At 50.5% G+C, this 18,079-nt stretch overlaps 1 protein-coding gene across 10 annotated transcripts in view; it reads right to left on the bottom strand.

Annotated features, from left to right (window-relative positions):
• The window catches only part of SLC4A4 (solute carrier family 4 member 4), a 199,524-nt gene that overhangs the window by 75,425 nt on the left and 106,020 nt on the right, over positions 1-18,079 (bottom strand). For all 10 annotated transcript variants that reach the window (XM_054065581.1, XM_054065583.1, XM_054065584.1 and 7 more), the window contains one exon: positions 2,326-2,461. In XM_054065581.1, the coding sequence (XP_053921556.1) occupies positions 2,326-2,461 (136 nt within the window). The remainder of the gene's footprint in view (positions 1-2,325; positions 2,462-18,079) is intronic.

Here is an 18,079-nt window from a genome sequence, read left to right as displayed (position 1 = left end):
ACTTAAGGTTCCCTTCTCGAAGCATTGTTTAAATAGTAGCTTTAAGGTTCTTGCTAGAGATATCCCATGCCGTGTTTCTACTGACCGGGACGGCTCTGGGAGGGACAGTATCATTTGCTAAGGCCTTTTAATACACCCCCCTTTCAAGCCCCAGGCCAAACTGCCGCAGTGAGCTGTGTAACTGGCAGCTCCTCTGCCCACCGAAGCACAGAGCTCGCCAGCGTTAGCCAGCGTGTCCTGCAGCAGGAGCCGCTCCGGAGCCTCCAGCGGGGTTTGGTGAGAAGGATTAGGTCATTTTAGGAAGATACTGAAAACTCCTGAGCAATCCTAGACCGTGCAAGACCACTATCATCAAAATCGCACGAGGCTGGGCCAAGTTTAGGAATGAGAGTGCCTCAGCAGTGTGCTTAACGCATTTAATGGATATATGTATCTTTAAAGAGGGAGAAGCATATATAGAGCTGCATCTAGCACACAAAGATGTGTGAAAACACATCAAACCAGAAATCAGTTAGGAAAGAAGAAAACATCCATTCATCTGTAGAGACACCAGGCAGCAGGAAGAGTGCCGGCACAGGAGTGGAGGCGGCTGGACTGGATGATCTGCAAAGGTCCCTTCCAACCCAAAGCATTCTATGATTCCATTCTACGATAACCCACTGTAAACCCCTTGGAACGCAGGAGCAGAAGGCTCCCAACAAAGCGCTTTGCGATCCACCTGCAGGACCCCAGGCCTCTTCCTTCTGATGGCCGGATTTGTGGGCTGGAGGGAAAGAGAGCTTCCCAACATTCACACCGTAAAGGGAAGACCAGAGAGCCTGCTTGGTCAGAAATGCCATGCCAAGGTCTGAATTGTGAAAAAGCTTTATCAAACGGCATGAAACCCCTTCCCAAAGACCGAAACGTGGAGAGAGGAAAGCGTAATCTGTTGTCAAAAGCTGAGGTGGGCGGCACAGGTGACAAAATGCAAGCACTGACCGAATGATAAGAGGGAAGAAGAACAATAAAGGGAGAAAAGGATGGCCAACAAGAAGTTACAGAGTAAAAGATGGGAAGTCTTTAAATAGGTTCTCCAAGGGAGTGAAACAGAGAAAGAGAAGGGTGTAAAGGGGTAGGTGATGAAGTGGGCAGAGCGCAGGTAAAGCAGATTAAGGTAACCAAACATGGGCTAGCAAGGAACAAGGCAGGTGCCCTTCGGGTTGGGAGTGGGGAAAGAGCTCAGCCCAGCCGCAACAAAGGGAAACGGAAAGCCCCCGGTGAGGTGAGGGGGACTGGGGATAGGGAAAGCAGAGCCGCACTGCTCTCCAGCTCGGGTAGCACCGCTTTCTAGTGGGATGTTTCAGGCCCTCACAGCAACCAGAGGGAAATTAGGGGTTTACCTGGAAAGGTAAACCCAAGAAAAACGTTGCAACTGTACAAATAAATCAAAACTTTATATGGCCAGAGGCTAAAGAGCAGCCTTCAGAGCCCGAATCCAATCCAACAGCTCTTTTGGCCATGTTCAGAACTAAACTGTAACTCGGGTCAATCAGATAGAAAAATGCATGTTTTTTAACATGGCTTTTTGACTGAACCAGCAGCAGCATCCAAGAAACGGGCAGAGAACCTTTGCAAGAAACTGAAAGTGGGCAACCCCACCCGGCATTTAACACACCTTGAATCATCTCCTCCAAAGAAAAAACCCTTTAGGTTTTTTTATGGATTTAAAATGAATTTCATCATTGAAATGATATAACTCACTAGGGAGAGGGACACAGTCAGGACTGCCCAGCTTGTGGTACACGGTGGGGTCCGGCTCCAACCTGCTCCTGGGCAACAGAACGGAGGTTGCGCTGACACACCTGCGCAAGTGTCACTCAGGCAGAGGTTTGTGAGCGCTCTGGCCAAGACGCCGTCATTCTTTGCAAAGCACTAACAAGCCCGTGCGTCTGCTGACTCTCCAGAGGCAAACCCGTCAAGTAAATCCCTGGAGGTGTTCAAGGCCAGGCTGGATGGGGCTGTGAGCCTCTGCTCCAGAGGGAGGTGGCCCTGCCCATGGCAGAGGGTAGAACTGGATGGGCTTTGAGGTGCCCAACCATACCCAAACCATTCCAGGATTCTATGATTCAGCGCTTTATTTTTCTTCTAGTGTTTGTTTCAAAGGAGTATTTAAACAGCCCCGTGAATCCTCTCATTTATCAGTGAAAGGCAACCTGATCTACACGGGCTCCTTTTGGTGGCAATTCGATAGCACAGATATTACCCAAATGAATGTTTAAAAGGCAATTCCCACAGGGGTCCTGTGCAGCAGCCCTTCCCTTTTGGAGAAAAAGAAAACCAACCCACCTTGCAGTCTCCTTCCACTCCATCTCTTGTCCGTCGATGGCCAGAAGTTCATCCAGCTCGGTGAAGAGCTGCGGGGGTGCTGGGCTGTCATCTTCCTCTCCGAGGATGAAGCGGATGCGTTCGGCAGCAGGGGAGACTGCAGAGGTGAAAATACTGCGGTTAAGGGCCTGAGAGATGACAAGGGACGTGCGGCTCTTCTCCTTCCCCTTCTCCCCAAAGCCATTCAGCTGCTTCTCCAGGCTGCCTGTTCCATTTGACATCCTAGTTGCTGCGGGCGGAGGGGCGTGAGCGAGGGTACGTTTATCTCCCTCTCTTCCCTTCCTTGCCTCTCTCTTAACTTCTTAAAAGTTCAAGCTGGGAGTAAAGTTCAGGAAACCTTGCCTCTTCCTACAGCCCTTAACTCTTAAAGCAATTTGCAGCCCTTGTAAAAGAGGTGCTATCAAGCTCAAACCCAATATGCTCTACGCCGAGGACTTTTCGTGCTCTGATCAGCTGAGATCCTTCACCCCCTTTTTATATGGCGAAAAACCAGTTGCAGCCGAACTCTTTTGGGGCCCGCAGTGGCAGCATCCCCTAGCTGGCTTTCCCCTCCCTGCCAGCGAGGCTCGGGCTCCCATTGGCCTCCAGGGCCGGCTGGAACCCGCTGCTGAAAAATACAGGAATATTTAACAGAAGGCTCGTCTCATCCATACGTGAAGAATGCGACCCAACGCATTTAGTCAGGCATCAGTGCACCAAGAAAAAACAACTGTTCCCATTGGGAGAAATCTGCCCATGTAGGTAAAAGCAACTGCATCCAACACGGGCTCTTCTGGTGGCACAAGAAAAGTTTGTTTGCGTTATTATCTCAACTAAAACCAGCAGAAACCCCTTTCTGGTTCAGGAATACTTGATTCAGCATTACAAACCAAGACCATCCACATCCCAAGAGTCAAGAGCACCTCCCAAGGGCAACTGGAGCTCGTGTCAAGAGGCTCCTTGCAGCAAGACTTCCTGGGGTCCACGGACTTCTCTGATCATATCACCTTAAAATGAAGGTGATCACGCGCAATTTTCAGCAGACACCCCTTCTGCTGAACGTTTATTAGCATTAGAGTTAAACAGCACATGGTGAACTCTGAATTGCTAAAAACTCCTTTCTTTTCAACAGATCAGCTGCCTGCTGCAAAATAATTAATTATGGTGGGTGTCCAATCATCACAGATTTCTCCTCAGCAAAGTCTCCTTTTGTAATGGGAAGAAAGGAATCCATAAAACCCATGCTCTTTCCTATTTTAATTTTTTTTTTTGTTTTAAATAAACTTTCAAAGCTTTCTTGCTCAATTACTCAGCAAAGGTTGATGCAAACTCGTTTCTTCACCAGCTGGAGTGATGATGCTCTCATAACATAAACCAGATTGCTATTCAAAGTATATTTGCAGTCAGCAAGGTCCTTGCAACTCCCTGGGCATCCAAATGTATTGCCCTGTGCAGCTCGGATGGCAGGGAAAGCACCACACAGATCCCCACGTGTCTGAAACCACTACAGCACTCGGACCAGGATAGCGGGGAGCGTAGAGGCTGGTGGGCACCACAGAACCCACCAGGCTTTTGCCTTTAGATGTTTATAGAAGAGGCACAGGTCCTTTCTTTAACACCCCAGCAGCCTCTGAGAAGCTCTTCAGAGCACTGCACGTCCTACTAAACGGGCTGGAAAGCCATTGCCTTCTCTCATTTCAACAGGAGCTGGGATATCTACGCACTCCTTTCTCCTGTTGTGAGGTCCTCAGATGTGTTGCCTTTCACCTCAGAGACACAACCCCAGGAAGGAAGTCTCTAAGAGCCCTGACCGTCCTTTAGCCATAAAATCAATGTCCATCCTACTGCTGGCACAGCAAGTGGTGGATGCATGGAAGAGCAGGTTAGAGAACCACTGCAGAGCTTCTTGCAGCTCCTGAAGGCATCGGTTGCAGTCAATGGGGAATTCTCTCTTTTCAGTCATTCTGAAGTGGGTTTAGGACATGGAAGTGTTCCCTTGATGCTTGACCCTATGACACAATAACTCCCCGACCACCCATAACATAACTGCACGGTGATGGCAATAACCAAAACGCTCCCACCAGCCCTGGCCATGCCTCATACGTCGCTCCTTCATTCTGTTCTCCTTCCTTTTGTGTTTCCTAATTTCCTATTAGCTGCATTTAGCGCAGATGATAAGGTTCAAAATCCAATTAGGGAATTTGCTGGGTCACAGGTCTCCTACCCCTGGCTTTGCCACATGTTCTTTATTGCGATTTTGTAGGTTAATGGGCCATTTATAGGTTGTTTATGTGCTCTCTTTAGCAAGGAGAACATATTTTCACCCTAATCCTCGGAGTGAACACTGTGTGCTCAGCGCGGGGCGGACGGCTGAACATCAGGCTTGAGGACTGGAGAGCAAATAACCCGGGGGGGAACTCCGCAGGCCCCTCCGGCCGACCTTTGAGCACCAGCCCCGCCAGCCCACTCCAGCCTTGACCATCACCTTCGCTTCTACCTAACCTGTCCAGTCCAGGAGCTGCTGGAACCAGCACCGTTAACGACGGGATCAGCTGCCGCTGCTTCTAGGTCTTTTAGTATTAGTTTCCTTGCTGTATCATGCAAGAAACAACCCGATGATCAACAGGCACACAGAAGAGAAAATGCTAATCCACAGATTTAATAGAATCATGGAATTACGGAATGGGTTGGGTGGGAAGGGACCTCAAAGCCCACCCAGTCCCACCCCCTGCCATGGGCAGGGACCCCTCCCACTGGCTCAGGGGCTCCAAGCCCCATCCAACCTGGCCTGGAACCCCTCCAGGGATGGGGCAGCCACGGCTGCGCTGGGCAACCTGGGCCAGGGCCTCCCCACCCTCACAGGAAAACATTTCTGCCTGAGATCTCCTCTCAATCTCCCCTCTTTCAGATGAAAACCGTTCCCCCTTGTCCTCTCCCTGCTCTCCCTGATCCAGAGCCCCTTCCCAGCTTTCCTGGAGCCCCTTTCAGCACTGGCAGCTGCTCTAAGGTCTCCCCGGAGCCTTCTCTTCTCCAGGCTGAACAACCCCAACTCTCTCAGCCTGTCCTCATACAGGAGGTGCTCCAGCCCTCGGATCATCTCTGTGCCTCCTCTGGACCCGCTCCAACAGCTCCATGTCTGAGGACTCTGGAACTGAACAGAGGGCTCCGGGTGATGCCTGGGACTACGTTTTTCCCTTGAATGGGAGAGGAATTCCGGTATTAACTGCACATGGTACAATGCTCTAATGCAGCATTTAGGCAGAGGAATCCCTAAGGGACATCTCTTCCCTCTCCCTTTCCCTTCCCCGTTCTCCCTTCCAGCCACAAGCGGTCCAAGAGGCAACTTATAAAAAGAATCACTTGCAGGAGAGAATGAACACATCAGCAGTTTCTCCCAGTTCAGTTCAGGACAATTACAAGCACAATTTATACCCTCGGGTTCCCAAAGGCAAAATCAATCTCCATCAACAGCGAGAAATCTCAGGGAGCTCAGAAACAGAGCGCGACACGTTCTAGCACGACAACCTCGAATCAGCTCAGCCAAGTGCCTCCTCCACTCAAGAGACCACCTAACACGAAGTTCTCGGTCCTCTGAAGCACAGCAGCAGCTACCAGCACCCCCAGACCCGGCACAAACCCCTCCCCAAAGCCCGCAGCGATGCTATCAAGTTGGGCTATTTGTCACCCGTGCTTTCCAAACCTGCCTCTTAAACCAAGACCTGGTGCAACTTCCATTTGTTTCTGGGGTTGCGCCAAAGCTCAGCTCTGACCCATCGGGAGGCAGAGCAAGCTCTAATGAAGAGAAACATTTGCACAGCCACATCTATCCGATTTGAAGTTGTTTTCTTTCCAGTTTAGCTAATATGATTTCCAAAATTAATCCGTTACCCCAAACAATTATACAAGACCTTACACAGTTTAAAGACCTTACACAGTTTAATCATTTCTCTAACAACCTCTAACGATTTCCCTAATGATTTCTACTGACTTTCCTGACCCTTCTTGCACAGACAAGCCCTAGAGCTGGAAGGTTTTTAGATGCAGTTCCAGGCGCTATCTGGGGAAAGGTTCTGCGGAGGATACCTGCTGCCACAACCCCGCGCTCCAGCCAGCAGGACCAGCGAGAGCAGCAAAGCAGGCAGCGTTACAGCTCTATCCCTCCTGGGAATGCCGGGATTCCCTCCTCTCGCCAGGATTCACGGATCACAAGCAGTGAAACTCAAGCAGTGAGCTCTGCACACTACAGAGCTTTGGCACTATGGTGCCAAACTGCTCCTGAGGATGGGAAACTAGGGAAAATGTGCAACTCACTTGAGTTTTGATTCTCCCACGTATAACATCCAGCTGCAGGGCACCTCCTATCTCCCTCTGATCCCCTTCACAGCAGGGGTGTCATCAGGAGCAGCAGTGACCTGGCCCAGTGCTGATTACACGGCACAGATAACCCCAGAATTAACGCTATCTTGATTTGCAGTGAAGTTCTTGCTCGATTAAAACAGGCAAGGGCTTGTTCAGTTACTCAGCTGGGCAAGGCTTGCGGAAGGAAAGCTTTGGAATGAAGACCGGGGCGAGAGTCAACAGGAAGAATGGGAGATGAGATTGAAGAGCACCCGCTAAAATCAAGCGGGGGAGGCTTTCGGGGCTCACAGTTCACCAGCTTCTTTCAAAGTCTGACCAAAACGGAGTCACACCAAAAACCAGGAGTCACTAAACATCATCGTCTCGGACATCTTCACGGGTTTGTGTACGGCATCTGACGTGCGAGCCAAGCCACAGGGTAAGGCTAAGGCCTCTCTCCCAGCCCGTCAGCAATACTGTTCAGCATTCCTGGAGTGTTGCTCCCTTTAGAGCTCGGTGCATGGACCCTCTGAGCTATTCCTGCACCTCGATGGGTAAGAGCTGTTATTGCCATTACGGAAGAGATAACAGTCAAACTAGGTAATAACACCTTCTGCACAAGCACACTGGTGAGAACCAATTTCCTCCTTCCCCGAGTGCTCTATTGGCCAAAAGCATCCTTGAGGACCACCAAAGAAGTCAACTGCGCCAAGATTTACACCTAACATTTGCTTTAGAGAAATGCTTGCACCTGAGAAAGCAGCTCGGTGACCGCACGCCAGGCCTTTCCCAGCCTCTGGATGACTCTCTCTCCTGCTAAGTAATCACTCCAAGCACATGTGAGGATTTCTGTTTTCCTTAAGTTTCTTTTCTTACAGAGAAAGACGCTTCCTTTCTGGCCCTGTGCTCGGCACTGTAAGGCCGATTAGACTGCTCCACTGGCTGGACTTGGCCACCTGCAGGGAACACTCACCCAGACCCCATCCCGGGCCACTTCTTTAACAACTATGTGGTGCGAAAGCCAAGTTCAAGCAGCTTGATCCATCTTGAAACAACCATCCGCCACCCCTTGACCACAACCCTTTCCAGCACATAATGAAGAGCACTGACTGCCTCTTGAATAATCCATTTGTTGCTGGACTACTGCACTGCATGGTTGCGCACGTCCCACCATAAGCTCCTCTGCAGCAAGTGGCATCTGTTAAGCCTTTGATCTGCAAGAACTCTTCAGCATTAGACGAACGCTTACCAATAACGCATTCCCTCAAGTGCCAGCAGGACGGCAGCTTTTACGTAACTATTTGCTGAGCTCCTTTTTCTTCGCCGCTGTTGAGATCACGTACTAAAGTATCTACAGCTACCTTACTGAAACATTCCTTGGAGGTACAGGGACACAAAACAGACCCTTCTCCACAAAATGCCTCAAATTGATTCATCGGTAGCAGACAGCTCACGTGGACAGGGTGTGAGATGTGGACAATCGGCCCAGGAACTTATAAACGGCATCATCTAATGAAAGAGTTGATCAGTCTTAAAAGGTGCTGCCCCAAAAAGAAGATGGACTGCTCTTTCCAGCCACACAGTTATGACAGAGAGACCACTGCAGAGACCTCAAGCCTAGAATCATAGAACCACTGAGGTTGGAAAAACCCTCTAAGCTCATCCTGTCCAACCATCAGCACAACCCCACTGTGCCTGCTAAACCATGTCCCAAAGTGCCATGGACACGTGTGTTTTGAACCCCTCCAGGGATGGAGACTCCACCACTGCCCTGGGCAGCCACTGCTAGGCCTTCACCAACTTTTCCGTAAAGAAATTTTCCCAAATATCCAATCTGAACCTCCCCTGGCGCAACCTGAGGTCATCTCCTCCTCATCCCACCACTTGCTGCTTGGGAGATGAGACCCGCACCCACCTCACCACAACTCCCTTTCAGGGAGCTGCAGGGAGCGATGAGGTCTCCCCTCAACCTCCTCTTCTCCAGACTGAACAACCCCAGGTCCCTCAGCTGCTCCTCATGAACTTTTCCGAACACCGTTCCACTCTTGAGGTGTCGCCAAGAACTGTCTTGACGAACGCTCTGGTTCTCCAGCCGCAGACAATAATATCTGTGCAGACGTCAGGGGCAGAGGCAGCTGCAGATCGCAAACGCAATGCATTATTGATGGCCTCCCACTGATACACGATTAGCGAGTCGAGCCTGACTGAATATTTCATACATTAACAACACAGATCCGTGCCTGCTCAAATCAACACAAGGCTCCATGGATCCCAAGGGTGAGGAACGGAGTGTACACGGACCGCGCAGTTTTCTGTGGGTACACCGTAGCCAGGTGCTAATCAGCAGGGACTGGCATCCAAACTGCTAGAAAAACAGGAAATTCCTCTTTCTCCATCACTGTTTTTAGTTTTCTACATTTACCCAGTGTCATTTTTATCACAGAACCTCTAGGTTGGAAAAGACTTTTGAGATCATCAACTCCAACCGCACCTGCCCACTGCTAAACTGGATCCCTCAGCACTTCATCTCCCTGTCTTTTAATCCCCTCCAGGGATGGGGACTGCACCACCTCCCTGGGCAGCCTCTGCCACTGCCCGAGAACCCTTTCCATGAAGAAATTCTTCCTAATGTCCAATCTAAACCTGCCCTGATGCAGCTTGAGGCCATTTCCTCCTGTCGTATCACCTGAGAGAAGGGACCAGCACCCACCTCTCTACACTCGTCCTTTTGGGCACTTGTAGACAGTGATGAGGTCTTCCCTCAGCCTCCTCTTCTCCAGGCCAAACAGCCCCAGGTCCCTCAGATGTTCCCCATCTTATTCTCCAGCCCCTTCCCCAGCTCTGTTCCCTTCTCTGGATGCGCTCCAGCCCTTCAGTGTCCTTTTTGGAGTGAGAGACCCAAAAATGAACGCAGGATTCCAGATGTGGCCTCACCAGCACCGAGCACAGGGGCACAATCCCTTCCCTGCTCCTGCTGGCCACGCTGTTCATGATCCAGGCCAAGGTGCCATTGGCCTTCTTGGCCCCCTGGGCCACTGCTGGCTCACGTTCAGCCTCCTTCCACCAACACCCCCGGGTCCTTCTCTGCCTCCTCTTACTGACACCAAACAGTCCGTGTTACTCCACAAGCGGTGCAGCCTGTGCCCTGTAACAAACCACACGATTTAGAAGCCCCACCACGGTAGCAACTACAGAAGAAGCAATGCATCACGAGCCAGGGATAACAACGGCATTTTCAGGCGAGCCTGGAGGTCAGCCATCTTCCTTCAAGTCGTGTGGAACTGCTACAGCAGCACATTTTTAAGGAGCTACTACTGAGCAGCTGCCAAGAAGGTTTTAATAAAGAAAAAGCAGCATCTAGACAAAGCCTGTCCTGAGCTCTGTACCACTGCTGTCACAAGGACAAGGGATGCGCTCGGGCATCATCACCCCTCCCTTGGACCCGAGGAGCAGTTGAGGTTCCAGTTAAACCATTTAGCAGCACGGTGGCTGCCGTATATAACAGAGTTCAGAACCTGCTCCCTAATTCTCCTCAGCTTCCTTTGGCTCCGTCTGCCTTTTCTACAGCAGCAGGGCTTTCTCCGTGTGCTCTTTACCTCTCTGGAATCCTGCTGGGGACCTATTGGAGCAGCTTAAACAGCTTCATCACAGTAGTGACCGTGCTTTGCTCCTCCTGTGCTTCCACAAAATGGGCACAACGCAGAGGCTCAACCGACGCCAGCCAAGAGAAAGCTCCTGCTCGTCTGCTGAGCAAAAACGTACAATTTTTGTAGAATCACAGAATCATGGAATTCTTTGGGTTGGAAGGAACCCCAAAGCCCACCCAGTCCCACCCCTTGCCACGGGCAGGGACCCCTCCCACTGGCTCAGGGGCTCCAAGCCCCATCCAACCTGGCCTGGAACCCCTCCAGGGATGGGGCAGCCACAGCTGCTCTGGGCAACCTGGGCCAGGGCCTCCCCACATTTTCTTTTCCGACACCATAACACGGACCATTTTAATGCTGTCCTGATGGGATGCAGTCCATGAATAAACCTTCTCATTTCCTTGCACCAGCTCAAAGCCCTCCTGTCAGTTACCACGACCATGCACCTGTGCCCCCTTTCTCAGGGAATGGTGGGAACACAGGGACAATTTTAAGGACACAGCTACAACAACTCTGGGCTCTCCTGAATTTAAGCTTCCACACAGTAAGAAGAGGAGAGCTCCCTTCCCTTTGTGTGCCGCAGAACCAGCCCTCCGGCTGCAGCAGACCATTTTATGCCTATTAAGCTCTTCTCCCAAGCAGGGTTTCATCGTTGGCTGTTTGTCCCATTCAATCAATCTCCACATCAGCCCTGACCATTTCAGCACTTCTAGAAGTCTTCTTCAGCGAGGGCTCGACACAAGAGCCTGGCTCACGGAGGAAGGGAGCCGAGGCCGAGTGTGCAGGGATTTTAACCTTCCATTCCTGCAGCTCCAGCGTGTGCTGAGCCTTTCACCCCCTGAGTTTCTCAGTGTCTCTGGCTGAAATCGTGCCCATTTGGTTGCCAGGCAGGATTTCCAGGAACACCGAGTGTCTCTGGCATCCAACACTATTTGCTTTCAACTCTTCTCACTCTGCCCCCTCTACCATTTTAAATGTTGCCAAACAGCTCGTTCACTTCAGGCATGGAGAGAAAAAGTGCATTATTATTCCTTACAACCACTGCAGGAGACCAACGGGTGTACGAGCCGCATACGTGCACTGCGAGGGTTCTGCAGGTTGGTGTTTCCTCACGGTCACCCCCTCGCTTCAAACACCACGGCACAGAGAGATGCCAGAGGCTCCCAGCAGCCACGAGGCTTGAAAGCACCAGTTATCACTGGGGCAGAGCTGAATGAATCAGGCTGGATTTTGCTGTTGCCCGCACAGAGCACCACTCTTTGCAAGCTGGGTGTTGATGGCTGGGTCCCACCCGAGTGGTTTCACAGGGCACAGGAGCGCCGGGGGTCAGGGACCAAAGCCGGGTACTGCGAACCTGGCAGAACAACCAACAAAAGCCCTAGCAAGGCTGACAAAGCCTTCAAGGCTGACAAATCGCAGAATCCTGGAATAGTTTGGGTTGGAAGGGATCTCGAGGCCCATCCAGTCCCACCCCCTGCCACGGGCAGGGACCCCCCCCACCGGCTCAGGGGCTCCAAGCCCCATCCAACCTGGCCTGGAACACCTCCAGGGATGGGGCAGCCACGGCTGCTCTGGGCACCCTGGGCCAGGGCCTCCCCACCCTCACAGGGAGACACTTCTTCCTGAGATCTTACCTCAATCTCCCCCTTTCAGCCATTCCCCTCGTTCTCCCCCTGCCCTCCCTGATCCAGAGCCCCTCCCCACCTCTCCCGGAGCCCCTTTCATTTATTCCACATCCCAAATCCTGACAAAAGCCCATCCTCAGCTCTTGTCTCACTTGGCACTCTGCACATCTTGCAATCACTCTGATGACACGGACGGCCTCTCAGCAGAGGGGCAGAGCAAAGCTTTTGGTGGCTAAATCACTTCTCTGAGGGCATTTTCTTTTCCCTTCTGAGTCAAACAACTCAGAAAAGGGCTTTTGCAATGGTGTTTCAGTAGGAGAAAGACCCCATTGAGGCACAGACACAATAACCACTTTCGTTCCTGCCTTTAAAAATTAACCACCATTAAAAGCAGGCTTGGAGCGGCTCCGGCTGCCAGCAGCGCACCCCTTCCAACAGCCTTCCCAGAAAGAAACGCCTGATTCAACTCCTTCTCAAAAGCCTGGTGACATTTCTGCCGCTCTTGCTCTTCACCGGTTTCCCCTTGCAACGGCAAGTAGAGTTCAAGCTTCTGCCTCCTTTGCCCTCTTGGCTTCACAGACTCCCCTCCGCCTCCCACACGAGCACTAAAGCTCCACAAAACACGATGAGGCTGGAATAAACCAGGCTCGTTGGTTCCTGGACGAGGTCTGCACCAAGGCCGGTGCCTTCAGATGCACCCACTGCTCTGAAGCAGAACCCAGACAGACCAGGACCTCCAAGCCCATCCTTCCATATAAGAAAAACTCAGTTGCTCGGTACTCCTCGCACAGAGAACTTGAAGGTCTCCTAACTACCTCAACTGCTGCCAAGGTCTGTAGATGGAGTTGTTTGACATCAGCTCCCAAAGGGCAGATGGTCTCTCATGGGCGAGGGGAAGGGAGGCAAACCGGCAGGGTGTCACCCAGCAGGCACCTCGGCAAATGTCAACAGCAAAACCAAACCACTGAATTACTGAGGCTGAAAAAGCCCTCTCAGCTCATCCAGTCCAACCGTGAGCCCAAACCCACCGCGCCTGCTAAGCCATGTCCCAAAGTGCCATGGCCACACGTTTTGAACCCCTCCAGGGATGGAGGCTCCACCACCGCCCTGGGCAGCCTCTTCCAATGAAATGTTGGAGAAAGGAAAATAAATTGAGATAAAAGAAGTTTGAAAAAAAACCCAACAACCAACCAAACCTAACAAAAAAAAAACCTAAGAAGACCAATGAAACGCTCATGAAAAGGGAGGTCAGACTAGTGACATACGCCCTGTCAACTGGCCACATTTTCATAGAGTCCTGGAATGGTTTGGGTTGGAAGGAACCTCAAAGCCCACCCAGTGCCACCCCCTGCCATGGGCAGGGACCCCTCCCACTGGCTCAGGGGCTCCAAGCCCCATCCAACCTGGCCTGGAACCCCTCCAGGGATGGGGCAGCCACGGCTGCTCTGGGCAACCTGGGCCAGGGCCTCCCCGCCCTCGCAGGGAGACATTTCTCCCCAAGATCTCATCTCGATCCCCGCTCTTTCAGGTTAATTTTGTGGTTGACCCTGGCATCCAAGGCACCACCGGAGAGGAATGAGCTTTTCTCATCAGAGTCTGAAGCACAAGGAGGAAACCAGACTCTGGCAGGGCAACAGTGCTGGTGGATTTGCCAAGGACTCTCCTGCACCAGAAGGTGGTTTAACTGCTCTAAGCACATTTCTGTAATTCAATCAACCAAACAGAAGGATTCAATACTTCCACTTTTGGGAAAGGAACACAACCAGGGTCTATACCGGTAAAATTGTGTGCAAGAAAAATAAGACCATTATCCAACAGATTTATGCAGTGAAACCAAGTGCAGGGCAGCGCAGCCTCTGTGATTCACATCAGTGCTCTCAGGAAAAGGATACTGCCAAAAGCGAGGAAGGAGGAAAGCTCATTCAAACAAACCTAACTGGTTTTTTTCACAGAAAATTGAGAAATTTGCTATCTAGAGACGCATTTGGAGGCTGCTTGCGGAATGCAGAGTGAGCCACGCAGACACAGGCTTGTATGGAACCCACAGAGGGTCAGGAGCAGGAAAGAAGCACAAATACACAGAGTAAGGAGGCAAAGCCCCACTTTGCTGAACTACTCAAGAAGACCTTACATAGAACTACGTGGAAGGAGGTTCCAGTGTGGTGGGTGCCGGTGGTTTCTCTCAAGGGACAAGATGAGAGGACATGGCCTCAAGTTGAGCCAGGGGAGGGCTCGACTGGGTATCAGGAGACATTTCTCTCACCACAGCGTGGTGGAGCTCTGGCAGAGACCGCTCAGGGCAGTGGGGGAGTCTCCACCCCTGGAGGGGGTCAAAAACCATGTGGCTGTGGCCCTTGGGGACACGGTTTAGCAGACACGGCGAGGTTGGATGAGGGTTGGACTGGATGAGCTGAGAGGGCTTTTCCAGCCTTAACAACTCCATGATTCTAAGCCTAGGTCAGAGCAAACCCAGCAAACATGAGACATAAGGAAGACCCAACCAAAAATGGGCAAATGGATACAAAAGGCACACAAGGAGAATGCATTAATTAAGCCCATTAACACAGGAGCTTGCCAGCCGGTGGGTGAGCCGGACCACCTCGGAGCGCGACAGCCAATTAAGAGGATTAAAGATCCCGCAGCAAAGCAGACCCACTGCTCCGTGTGAAACTTCCCCACACAGGTGGGTGGGAAGACACCCAACGCTTCCCAAAGGCTGACTCAGGAGGGTGGCTGCAGAGCGAGGGGTGGACTCAGCACCCTTCCGTTCACAAGACCTTGAGGTCTTAGCGAGGTTTGGAACATTTTGAGCCTGCAACCAAAAATAATCCATTTTTGAGATCACCAGGAACTGGTGCCCTGCTAATTTAACACCTTTACCACGGGCCGGCACCTACCGCAGCAGGAAGAACACCGTTATTTGCTATTTTATCTGACTTCCAGCTCTTTCCAGACTGCAGGCGCTGCCCTTTGGAGGCTTCCTAGCGCTGCTCAAACACCCCGTGGTTTCAGAAACACAAGGTTAGCGTGCCTTTATTTTTCTGCCACCGCTACAAGCCCAGCGAACCTGAGCTGCCGCAGCCTGTTCTGACTTACACAGACCGGGGTTGCGGTAGTTAAAACCAAAGCCATTAGCAGAGCTCTCCAACCAAAGCTCTGCTTAAGCAGATTTTTTTTTCCTCTTTCTTTTAAGCTCCTAAATGCAACTTTAGCAATTATTGGTTTATGTAATTGCCTGACATTTAATGTTTACAGCAACGTTTTACAACTCATTTACATGGAGTTCATTAAATGCTTTAGGGTTAATTGGTCTTTTGTCGTGCATTAAGCAGCTTGTTAATTATTAGACAGCGGGGAGGAAAAAACAAGTAGGAGGTCAGTTTGAGGATGGCTTAGGCTGGACAGAATTGCTGTAATTAGCAAAATGCACGGGGAGATTTTTGCCCAAGCATTGACCTTCCTAACGGTCAACCCCATACTACCCCCAAGGCCGCTCAGCCACGACCAACGGGGGGATTTTAGAGGATCATGCCATCTCTTTGTTCTGCCTACGAGGAGGATACAACAAGACTCCCTGACTGGCTCTGCTGCTTACGGTATGGGAAGCAAAGATGAAACCACAGGAGAAGGGAGCGAGAAGATGCAAACCCTTGTTCTGGGCATGAAGAACGCAAGAGGGAAAAGTGCAATTTTCAAACACACTTCTCACAAGCGGTCGAGTCACCAGCCCTGCTTGTCACCACCAGCAAACTGAAATATTCTGCAGTTACGTAAAGTTACGTACACCTCCTGTAAGAAGCAGGGAGCTGGACTCGACGATCCTTATGGGTCCCTCTAACTTGAGATAGTCTATGACTGCAAAAAAACGGTAGATGAGGTGCTCAGGGATATGGTTTAGTACAGTTGAACTCAATAATTTCTAAGTATTTTTCCAACCGAACAATTCCATGATTCTAAATGGGAGGATCCGGGAATGCAAGGAGGATTCAGAGGAATGTTTCTCTGGGCCATCCCTAGATGACCAAAATCAAGCACCCACATTTCCAATTTCTTGATTAGAGCACACTCAGGCCACATCTCAATCCCATATTGTGGCACAAATATTCTTGTACCGGACATGCTAAAAGGGAACCCCCGGACATTGAAGCAGTCTCTGCTCTGAGCACTGTCAGCCCAGACATATCCAAAGAGACCAGAATAATCCAAGAGGAAAATCAACTCAGTGTGCCTCCTTGGAGTTCTATTTGCACTTCTACCTAACAGAAGAGTGCTTTGGAGATGGCCTTAGAACAAGGAATCAACATTAATAACGTAATTACTAAGTTGGCCCTACTTTGAGCAGAGGTTTGGACCAGATGACCTCCATAGCAGCATTCCAACCCAATTTATTCTCTTCCATTAGTGAAGTCCCCACACAGCTGATCTCCGCCTCAGCTATCACATCTGCTGCCCAAACGGGAGTGCTCTGCCAGGTTTTCAGAACAACCTGCAGTAATGAAGAGAGACTGGAACCACGTGCTGGTTTTAATGATCTGCTTGGCATCATGGTCTGGAGGAGATCAAAAACTCAAGTAACAAAAAGCCAACTCTGTAGATTAGAAACATCTGCAAAAAAGCCTCATCCAACTCAAAAAATTTATGTACTGTCCTTTCCACGCAACGCTTTCCCATGGCTTCATCTCACCAGCAGCCCAACTCCAACTTCTTTAGTGTTTATTAAGATGGAGCTATTTTTAACCAGGTGTCCTGGAGCATCTCAAAATGTTTCGGTCAGGACTCCACACCCCAATCACTCTGGATGCCACACAGACATAACCCAAGTAGGCTAACGGAGACACCAGGAGCCGTTAAACCAAACTGGTTAAGCCAAACTGGCTTGGCCATCTCAGAAGTCTTTTCCAACCTTAATGATTCTATGCTTCTATGATTCTATGATTGGAGGATTGGGTTCAAAAGGCTTTAAAGAAATCATACGCGCTTCTTGCATGGACATTCTCATTCAGAATGGAAGAGACCTTTACCCAGTGCATCTTCTCTGGAGTTATTTCATACTTAACCCCATCAATTAGTTCCTTCTCAGGACGCTCTGTGGAAACACCAGGAGTGCCTCGGCACACCCATCCGGGCTGCAAACACGTGCTGCCCCTCGAGGCCTGCCAGAGCAGAACAGCAGAACAACTCCAGAACAACACTGCTTCCTCCGTGGTCGGGGAATTGACCTTGAGCAACTCAACTCGGAGTCAAACTCTATCTGTGCCTTCCCTCCCCAAGCACAAAACCCGGCCTCATTTGCAAATGAGCACCCAGCAGCAGAGCTGGCCTGAAGGAGTGGGCAGGACTTCAAGAACAGAACCTAAATGGGGCCAAGAGGAGAGAACCCATCAGCCAGATCCCACAAATAACCTTTTAACCAACTTGGGGTGGAAAGGGCAACCAGAAATGAGCAGTGTTCTCCAAACCATACTCCATCCAAACAATATTTCCTCCAATGTAAATGGCTTTACAAGCTCTGATCTCCTCAGAGTCATTAATTGCTATCTTTACTGCTTTTTAATTGGTGCCACCGCATTTTAAACTGCTTTTGGAAAGTGTATTAGAAGTACATAAACAAGATGTGTTGCAAAACGGAACGGTTAAAACACAGGAATTAAACTTAAGAACTCCGTGGTTTTACTGTTCATTATAGAGAAATAAGGAAAGTACTTGTTTTTTTCCCAGAAATACTCGATTATTAAGACAGCCCAAGTGTGGGGCAAGTTTCTGCAAATCATTAATGATTATAACAGTGCGGGGTGCTGCTGCTTTCCTTTTGAGCACAGCAACACCCACGCACTGGTGGGTTGAAGAACAGATGGAAACGTCTCCTTTCCTGAGTTTGAGCGCTTTTTTCCTCCCAGCGCTTCAGCGACTCGTTCCCCCTTCTGCCGGGATCAGCGGTTTGTGGTGGGACCAGCCCACTGTGCAGAGCCACCGTAGCACACAGCCACGAAACCAGAGAGACAATGGCTGCAAAACCAGTTAGATGATGGCCACAACACCAGTTAGAAGATGGCCACAACACCAGTTAGATGATGGCCACAACACCAGTTAGAAGACAGCCACAACACTAGGTAGAAGATGGCTATGCAA

This window comes from Cuculus canorus, chromosome 4 (assembly GCF_017976375.1).
Source record: "Cuculus canorus isolate bCucCan1 chromosome 4, bCucCan1.pri, whole genome shotgun sequence".
Taxonomy (NCBI): Eukaryota; Metazoa; Chordata; class Aves; order Cuculiformes; family Cuculidae; genus Cuculus; species Cuculus canorus.
This window is presented reverse-complemented; position numbering and strand designations above follow the sequence as displayed.